This window comes from Lathamus discolor, unplaced genomic scaffold, assembly GCF_037157495.1.
Source record: "Lathamus discolor isolate bLatDis1 unplaced genomic scaffold, bLatDis1.hap1 Scaffold_148, whole genome shotgun sequence".
NCBI lineage: Eukaryota > Metazoa > Chordata > Aves > Psittaciformes > Psittacidae > Lathamus > Lathamus discolor.
Genome location: NW_027069177.1, coordinates 49,008 through 58,510, shown reverse-complemented (window position 1 = coordinate 58,510; position 9,503 = coordinate 49,008). Strand labels below are relative to the sequence as shown.

Here is a 9,503-nt window from a genome sequence, read left to right as displayed (position 1 = left end):
TAGAACGCGCCTATATCCCCACAGCACCCCATAGAACACCCCTATATCCCCATAGAGCCCCATAGAACCCCATAGAACATCCCTATATCCCCATAGCACCCCACAGAACACACCTATATCCCATAGCACCCCATACAACACTTCTATATCCCCACAGCACCCCATAGAACACCCCTATATCCACACAGCACCCCCCACAACCCCCCTATCGCCCCATAGCACCCCATATAACACCCCTACCGCCCCATAGAACCCCATAGAACACCCCTACCACCCCATAGCACCCCATTGAACACCCCTATATCCCCACAGAGCCCCATAGCACCCCATAGAACACACCTACACCCCCATAGCACCCCATAGAACACCCCTATACCCCATAGAACACACCTACATCACCATAGAACCTCCTAGAACCCCCCTATCACCCCATAGCAGCCCCATAGAACACCCCCATTGCCCCATAGCACCCCATAGAACACCCCTATATCCCCATAGCACCCCATAGAACACCCCTATATCCCCATAGAACACACCTACATCACCACAGAACCCCCCTATCGCCCCATAGCACCCCATAGAACACCCCCATCGCCCCATAGCACCCCATAGAACACCCCTATACCCCCATAGCACCCCATAGAACACCCCTATATCCCCATAGAACACACCTACATCACCACAGAACCCCCCTTATCGCCCCATAGCACCCCATAGAACCTCCCAATCGCCCCATAGCACCCCATAGAACACCCCTATATCCCCATAGAACACACCTACATCACCACAGAACCCCCCTATCGCCCCATAGCACCCCATAGAACACCCCCATCGCCCCATAGCACCCCATAGAACACCCCTATACCCCCATAGCACCCCATAGAACACCCCTATATCCCCATAGAACACACCTACATCACCACAGAACCCCCCTATCGCCCCATAGAACACCCCCATCGCCCCATAGCACCCCATAGAACACCCCTATACCCCCATAGCACCCCATAGAACACCCCTATATCCCCATAGAACACACCTACATCACCACAGAACCCCCCTATCGCCCCATAGCACCCCATAGAACCTCCCAATCGCCCCATAGCACCCCATAGAACACCCCTATATCCCCATAGAACACACCTACATCACCACAGAACCCCCCAATCGCCCCATAGCACCCCATAGAACACCCCTATATCCCCATAGCACCCCATAGAACACACCTACATCACCATAGAACCCCCTAGAACCCCCCTATCACCCCATAGCAACCCCATAGAACACACTACAGCCCCATAGCAGCCCCATAGAACACCCCCATCGCCCCATAGCACCCCATAGAACACCCCTATATCCCCATAGCACCCCATAGAACACACCTACATCACCACAGAACCCCCCTATCGCCCCATAGCACCCCATAGAACACACCTACACCCCCATAGCACCCCATAGAACACCCCTATATCCCCATAGAACACACCTACATCACCACAGAACCCCCCTATCGCCCCATAGCACCCCATAGAATCCCCCAATCGCCCCATAGCACCCCATAGAACACCCCTATATCCCCATAGCACCCCATAGAACACCCCTATATCCCCATAGAACACCCCTATATCCCCATAGAACACACCTACATCACCACAGAACCCCCCTATCGCCCCATAGCACCCCATAGAACCCCCCAATCACCCCATAGCAGCCCCATAGCAACCCCCCCCCCCCCTGCCCCCTTACCTCCAGCACCAGCCCCATAGAAGCCGCCACCAGCACCGGGAGCACGTAGAAGGGGTCGGGGGCCGTGAGGTCGGGGAACCAGGCCAGGCCCCCCCATTGCAGCCCCGGCACCGGCGCCGCCGCCATCTTTTGTAGGGCCAAGAAGAAGGAGACGAAGAGGGGGGTCTGCAAGGCACGTAAAGGGGGCCCTATAGCATCCATAGGGCCCTATAGGGGGGGGGGGGGGGGGGTTATTATGGGATGCAACCCCCCCCTATAGACCTGGATGAGGGGCACCAGGAAGCCCCGCAGCGGGTTCAGGTTGTGGCGCCGTTGGTACCCGACCAGCTCCGAGTAGGCGCGGGCCACTGCAAGGGGGCGGGGTTTAAGAGGAGGCCACGCCCACCCCCATTCATCCCTATGGCTCCCCCTGCAAATCCCTTGCAGCCCATTCAGCCCTGTAGCCACGCCCCCTCCCTCCAAGCCCCGCCCACCCCCATTCATCCCTATGGCGCCCCCCCAAAGCCCCTTGCAGCCCATTCAGCCCTGTAGCCACGCCCCATCCCTCCAAGCCCCGCCCACCCCCATTCATCCCTATGGCACCCCCTCCAGCCCATTCAGCCCTGTAGCCACGCCCCCTCCCTCCAAGCCACGCCCACCCCATTCATCCCTATGGCACCCCCTGCAAATCCCTTGCAGCCCATTCGCCCCTGTAGCCACGCCCCCTCCCTCCAAGCCCCGCCCACCCCATTCATCCCTATGGCACCCCCTCCATTCAAGCCCCTTGCAGCCCATTCACCCCCTGTAGCCACGCCCCCCGGCGTTAAGCCCCGCCCACCCCATTCATCCCTATGGCGCCCCCCCAAAGCCCCTTGCACCCATTCACCCCTGTAGCCACACCCCCTCCTTCCAAGCCCCGCCCACCCCATTCATCCCTATGGCGCCCCCCCAAAGCCCCTTGCACCCATTCACCCCTGTAGCCACGCCCCCTCCTTCCAAGCCCCGCCCACCCCATTCAACCCTATGGCGCCCCCTCCAGCCCATTCACCCCTGTAGCCACGCCCCCTCCCTCCAAGCCCCGCCCACCCCATTCATCCCTATGGCGCCCCCTCCAGCCCAGTCACCCCTGTAGCCACGCCCCCTCCCTCCAAGCCCCGCCCACCCCCATTCATCCCTATGGCGCCCCCTCCAGCCCAGTCACCCCTGTAGCCACGCCCCATCCCTCCAAGCCCCGCCCACCCCATTCATCCCTATGGCGCCCCCTCCAGCCCATTCACCCCTGTAGCCACGCCCCCTCCCTCCAAGCCACGCCCACCCCCATTCACCCCTATGGCGCCCCGTCCATTCAAGCCACGCCCACCCCATTTATCCCTATGGCGCCCCCTCCCTTCAAGCCACGCCCACCCCATTCATCCCTATGGTGCCCCCCCAAAGCCCCTTGCAGCCCATTCACCCCCTGTAGCCACGCCCCATCCCTCCAAGCCCCGCCCACCCCATTCATCCCTATGGCGCCCCCTGCAGCCCATTCACCCCTGTAGCCACGCCCCCGGCGTCAAGCCCCGCCCACCCCATTCATCCCTATGGCGCCCCCTCCCTTCAAGCCCCCTCCAACCCATTCACCCCTGTAGCCACGCCCCCTCCCTCCAAGCCCCGCCCACCCCATTCATCCCTATGGCTCCCCCTCCATTCAAGCCCTTTGCAGCCCATTGACCCCGGTAGCCACGCCCCCGGCGTTAAGCCCCGCCCACCAAATTCTCTTTAGCCCCTCCCCTTTCAAGCCCCTCCCCTTTCCCTTATTTGGCCCCCCTTAACCCCTCCCCTTTCCCTTATTTGCCCCCCTTAACCCCTCCCCTTTCCTCCCTCCCACCCCATATCCCCTCCAAGCCCCGCCCCCTCCCCCGTCCAAGCACCGCCCCCTCCCCGTCAAGCCCCGCCCCTTTGCCCTTATATGGGCCCCCCCCCTTACCCTCCCTCTGGTCGCTGCCCCTGCGGGCCTGGGCCAGGCCCTTGGAGAGCTGCTGCAGGCGGGGGGAGTGCAGGGCCAGGAGCGCGGCCTCGCGCTGCGCCCGCACCAGCAGCGGCAGCAGAGCCACCCGCACGCACAGGGTGCCTATAGGACGGTATAGAACCCTATGGGGACCCTATAGACACCATATGGGTCCATAAAGGTCCATAGGGATCAATAGAGATCAATAGGGAGACATAGAGATCAACAGGGAGACATAGAGATCAACAGGGAGACATAGAGCCCGTCCCTAACACGCAGCAACAGAGCCACCCGCAGGCATACGGTCCCTATAGAAACCATATAGAACCCTATAGGGACCCTATGGACACCATATGGGGCCACAGGGATCCATAGGGATCCATAGAGATCCATAGGGATCCATAGAGATCAATACGGAGACATAGAGATCAATAGGGAGACATAGAGCCCGTCCCTAACCCGCAGCAGCAGAGCCACCCGCACGCACAGGGTGCCTATAGGGCCGTATAGAACCCTATGGGGACCCTATAGACACCATATGGGGCCATAGGGGTCCATAGGGATCCATAGGGATCAACAGGGAGACATAGAGCCCGTCCCTAACCCACAGCAGCAGAGCCACCCGCAGGCACAGAGTGCCTATAGCGACCCCATAGAGCTCTATAGAGACCCTATGGAGACCATATAGAACCCTATAGGGACCCTATAGAACCCATAGGGACCCACAGTGACCCACAGAAACACATAGGAATCAATAAGAACCCATAGGGCCCTTCCATAGCCCAACAGACCCCCATTGGAGCTCCATAGGCACCCATAGAGGCCCCCCCCCCATAGCCCCATAGAACCCTATAGAGCCCCCCCACTACCCATATGGCCCCCCTATAGAGCCCCATAGAGCGGGGGGGGGGCGTGTCCTCGGCTGACCCCGCCCCCCGCGGCACTATACCGCCCCCTGCTGGCCGCGCCGCAGCGCGCTGCCTGCACCACCCCCCCCCCCCATAGCTCTCCATAGGCACCCATAGAGCCCCATAGACGCCCCATAGCGCCCCATAGACGCCCCATAGGGCCTTACCTGCGGCAATGGCCCCCCACCAGGGCAGCCCCAGGTCGAGGTGTAGGTACTGGAGGAAGTTCTGCACCAGCCCCACAGGGGTGAAGGCCCCAAGGCCCAGCTCCTCCAAGCGCACCTCAGGGAGCCCCGGCCCCATAGCTTGGGGGGCCAGACCCATAGCAAGGGAGTCCTGACCCGTAGCAGCGGGGGCCGGACCCATAAGCGAAGGGGTTTGAGCCATAAGGGATGGCTCCTGACCCACAAGTGGAGGGCTCGGAGACATAGCGGGGGGGGGGGTCCTGACCCATAAGTGGGGGGCTCGGCCCCATAGCAGCCATAGGGGCTGTAGGGCCAGGCTGGAAAGAGGAAGGGAACAAGGGGTTAGAATAGGGGGGGGGGATGGCACAGAGACAATACAATGCCCCTATAGAGCCCTATAGAGCCTCATAGAGCCCTATACACACCCCAGAGCCCCATAGCCACCCCATAGAGCCCCACAGACATCCCCAAAAGCTCCATAAACGCTCATAGAGCCCCCATAGAGCCCCGAAGACCCCATAGAGCCCCACAGACACCCTGCAGACCCCTATAGACCCCCACAGACCCCCCTATAGACCCCCACAGACACCTCACAGATCCCTACAGATCCCCATAGACCCCCATACACTCCCCATAGAGCCCCACAGAGCCCCCTAGACCCCCTATAGAGCCCCACAGACACCCTGTAGACCCCTATAGACCCTCATAGAGCCCCACAGACCCCCCACAGATCCCTACAGACCCCCATAGAGCGCCACAGAGCCCCACAGACACCCCATAGAGCCCCATGGAGCCCCATAGAGCCCCACAGACCCCCATAAATACCCATCGACCCCTATAGGGACCCTGTAGACCCCTACAGACCCCCACAGAGCCCCACAGACCCCCCATAGACCCCCACAGACACCCCACAGAGCTCCATAAATGCTCACAGACCCCCATAAGGACCCTGTAGACCCCCACAGAGCCAAAAGACCCTCACAGACACCCCATAGACGCCCCCCGACCCCCTACAGAGCCCCCTAGAGCCTAACAGACCCCCATAGACCCCCCTATAGACCCCCATAGAGCCCCACAGACCCCTACAGACCCCCAGAGACCCCCCATAGAGCCCCACAAACCCCCACAGACACCCCAAGAGCCCCATAGAGCCCCATAGACACCCCATAGAGCCCCACAGACCCCAACAGACCCCCATAGACCCTCACAGACACCCCATAGAGCCCAACACACCCCCACAGAGCCCGTTAGACCCCCATAAACCCACATAGACCCCCCATAGAGCCCCACAGACCCACATAGACACCCCATAGACCCCCCCAAGAGCCCCATAGACCCCCACAAACACCCCATAGACCCCCTAAGAGCCCCACAGACACCCCATAGAGCCCCATAGACCCTGACAAATCCCCACAGACCCTCACAGACACCCCATAGAGCCACATAGACCCCCATAGAGACCCATAGACCCCCACAGACCCCCTATAGACCCTCATAGAGCCCCACAGACTCCCATAGACCCCCTATAGACCCTCATAGAGCCCCACAGACCCGCTATAGACCCTCATAGAGCCCCACAGACCCCCTATAGAGCCCCATAGACCCTCACAGACACCCCATAGACCCCCATAGAGCCCCGTAGACCCCCATAGACCCCCCTATAGATCCTCATAGAGCCCCACAGACCCCCTATAGAGCCCCATAGACCCTCACAGACACCCCATAGACCTTCACAGACACCCCATAGACCCTCTACAGACCCCCATAGAGACCCATAGACACCCCATAGAGCCCCGTAGACCCCCATAGACCCCCTACAGACCCTCATAGAGCCCCACAGACCCCCTATAGACCCTCATAGAGCCCCACAGACCCCCTATAGAGCCCCATAGACCCTCACAGACACCCCATAGAGCCCCATAGACCCTCATAGACACCCCATAGAGCCTCGTAGACCCCCATAGACCCCCTATAGACCCTCATAGAGCCCCACAGACCCCCATAGAGCCCCATAGACCCCCTATAGACCCCCAAACCCCCCCCCCCTTCACCTCCGCACCGCCGCTGGCCAGGCCTCTCCTCGCAGCCGCAGGCCCCAACGGGGGTCTCCATGGCCAAGGCGGGCCCCGTAACCTCTGCGAACGGGACCGGACGGGATCACAGCTTCCTCCCCCCCCCCAATTCCCGTTTGGATCCCGTTTAGATCCCGTTCGGATCCCGTTCGGATCCCGTTTGGATCCCGTTTGGATCCCGTTTGGATCCCGTTTGGATCCCGTTATCCCTCACCTGCAACCGCACCGCCCTCAGCATCGCCGCCGCCATCTTGGCTCCCTGAGGCGGTAGGCGGCGTGACGTCATCACGCACGCCGCCCGCCCGCTAAGGGAGGGGCGAGGAGGGGGGGGTGGGTGGGGTTTGCGTCATGACGTCACCAGCGTCCCCCCTCCCCTCCCCGCCTCTTCCTTCTTCCCTCAGCTCCGCCGCCATCTTGGCTTTACCTCAGGCGCCGCCATCGCTTCCTGTCCCCCCCCCTCCACATTGTGTTAAACGGGGGCCCTGAGGTAAACCGAGCGCCCACGGTGCCCCCCATCGCCGTCCCCCCCATATAAAAGGATTGGGGGGCTCCTTAGTGGTGGTTTATGGGGGAAAAAGGGGGGTCCCCCCATGTAAAAGGGCTGGGGGGCCCCTTAATGGTGGTTAATGGGGGATTTGGGGGAGTCCCCCCATATAAAAGGGTTGGGGGGCCCCTTAATGGTGGTTAATGGGGGATTTGGGGGGGGTCCCCCCATGTAAAAGGGTTGGGGGACCCCTTAATGGTGGTTAATGGGGGGTCCCCCCATATAAAAGGGTTGGGGGGCTCCTTAATGGTGGTTTATGGGGGGTCCCCCATATAAAAGGGTTGGGGGACCCCTTAATGGTGGTTTATGGGGGGTCCCCCCATGTAAAAGGGTTGGGGGGCCCCTTAATGGTGGTTTATGGGGGGTCCCCCCATGTAAAAGGGTTGGGGGGCTCCTTAATGGTGGTTTATGGGGGGTCCCCCCATGTAAAAGGGTTGGGGGGCTCCTTAATGGTGGTTTATGGGGGGTCCTCCCATGTAAAGGGGTTGGGGGGCCCCTTAATGGTGGTTTATGGGGGAAAAAGGGGGGTCCCCCCATGTAAAAGGGTTGGGGGGCTCCTTAATGGTGGTTAATGGGGGGTCCCCCATGTAAAAGGGTTGGGGGGCCCCTTAATGGTGGTTAATGGGGGATTTGGGGGGGTCCCCCCATTTAAAAGGGTTTGGGGGGCCCTTAATGGTGGTTAATGGGGGGAAAAGGGGGGTCCCCCCATATAAAAGGGTTGGGGGGGCCCCATTTAAGGTCTTTCTTAAGCTCTAAATTCTCTGTTTTTACCTTTTTTGCCTTTATTTGTCCCATTCCAGGCAATGGAGGATCAGGGGCCCCCCCCGAACGCTGAGGGTCCCCCCAAGACCCCTCCAGGGCCTTCCATAGGGGAGCCCATTGAGGGCAATGGGGGCTCCATTGAGGGCAATGGGGAGCCCATTAAAGGCAATGGGGACCCCATTAAAGGCACTGGGGACCCCATTAAAGACAATGGGACCCCCCCAAAGGGCAATGGGGACCCCCATTATAGCAACAGGGACCCCATTAAAGGCACTGGGACCCCCATTGAAGGTAATGGGGACCCCCCTTATAGCAGGAGGGACTCCATTGAAGGCAATGGGGACTCAAAGTGCACTGGGGACCCCATTAAAGGCAATGGGGACCCCATTAAGGGCACTGGGCCACCCCTAAAGGGCAATGGGGACCCCATTAAAGGCACTGGGGACCCCATTAAGGGCACTGGGCCCCCCCCAAAGGGCAATGGGGACCCCATTAAGGGCACTGGGACCCCCATTCAAATCAATGGGAACCCCCTTTCTGGCGGTAGGGACCCCACTGAAGGCAATGGGGACCCAAAGGGCACTGGGACCCCCATTAAAAGCAATGGGGACCCCATTAAAGATATTGGGATCCCCATTAAAGGCAATGGGGACCCCATTAAAGGCAATGGGACCCCCATTGAGGGCAATGGGGCCCCCATTAAAGGCAATGGGGACCCTGTTAAAGGCAATGGGGACCCCATTAAAGGCAATGGGACCCCCATTAAAGGCAGTGGGACCCCCATTAAAGCCTATGGGGACCCCATTCAAGACAAAGGGACCCCAATTAAAGACAATGGGGACCCCATTAAAGGCACTGGGGACCCCCATTCAAGGCTATGGGGCCCCCATTAAAGGCAATGGGACCCCCATTCAAGGCAATGGGGACCTTGTTAAAGGCAATGGGGACCCTGTTAAAGGCAATGGGGGACCCCATTAAGGTCACTGGTACCCCCATTAAAGGCAATGGGGACCCCATTAAAGGCACTGGGACCCCCATTAAAGACAATGGGGACCCCATTAGAGGCACTGGTACCCCATTAAAGACAATGGGGACCCCATTAAGGACAATGGGACCCCCATTAAAGACAATGGGGACCCCATTAAAGGCACTGGTACCCCCATTAAAGACAATGGGACCCCCATTAAAGACAATGGGGCCTCCATTAAAGACAATGGGGACCCCATTAGAGGCACGGGTACCCCCATTAAAGACAATGGGACCCCCATTAAGGACAATGGGACCCCCATTAAAAACAATGGGACCCCCATTCAAGGCAATTGG

The 9,503-nt window shown here is 59.9% G+C and overlaps 3 protein-coding genes across 3 annotated transcripts in view; 2 read left to right on the top strand and 1 right to left on the bottom strand.

Moving 5' to 3' along the window:
• The window catches only part of LOC136006339 (E3 ubiquitin-protein ligase RNF31-like), a 5,649-nt gene extending 5,399 nt beyond the window's left edge, over nucleotides 1-250 (top strand). Inside the window, exon 8 of the mRNA XM_065664367.1 lies at nucleotides 220-250. Coding sequence (XP_065520439.1) covers nucleotides 220-250 — 31 coding nt within the window. The remainder of the gene's footprint in view (nucleotides 1-219) is intronic.
• A 1,389-nt stretch (nucleotides 251-1,639) lies between these two features.
• Nucleotides 1,640-7,185, bottom strand: LOC136006338 (mitochondrial inner membrane protein OXA1L-like). The gene is made up of 7 exons (XM_065664366.1): nucleotides 7,089-7,185; nucleotides 6,854-6,937; nucleotides 4,785-5,119; nucleotides 3,689-3,832; nucleotides 2,005-2,090; nucleotides 1,744-1,908; nucleotides 1,640-1,660 (listed from the first exon to the last, which is right to left on the bottom strand). Exons 3-7 carry the CDS (start codon nucleotides 5,044-5,046, stop codon nucleotides 1,640-1,642), a joined length of 678 nt encoding a protein of 225 aa, XP_065520438.1. The 5' UTR covers nucleotides 5,047-5,119; nucleotides 6,854-6,937; nucleotides 7,089-7,185.
• A 1,036-nt stretch (nucleotides 7,186-8,221) lies between these two features.
• LOC136006337 (basic salivary proline-rich protein 1-like) lies at nucleotides 8,222-9,073 on the top strand. The gene has a single exon (XM_065664364.1). It carries the CDS (start codon nucleotides 8,222-8,224, stop codon nucleotides 9,071-9,073), a length of 852 nt encoding a protein of 283 aa, XP_065520436.1.
• The last annotated feature ends 430 nt before the right edge of the window (nucleotides 9,074-9,503 follow it).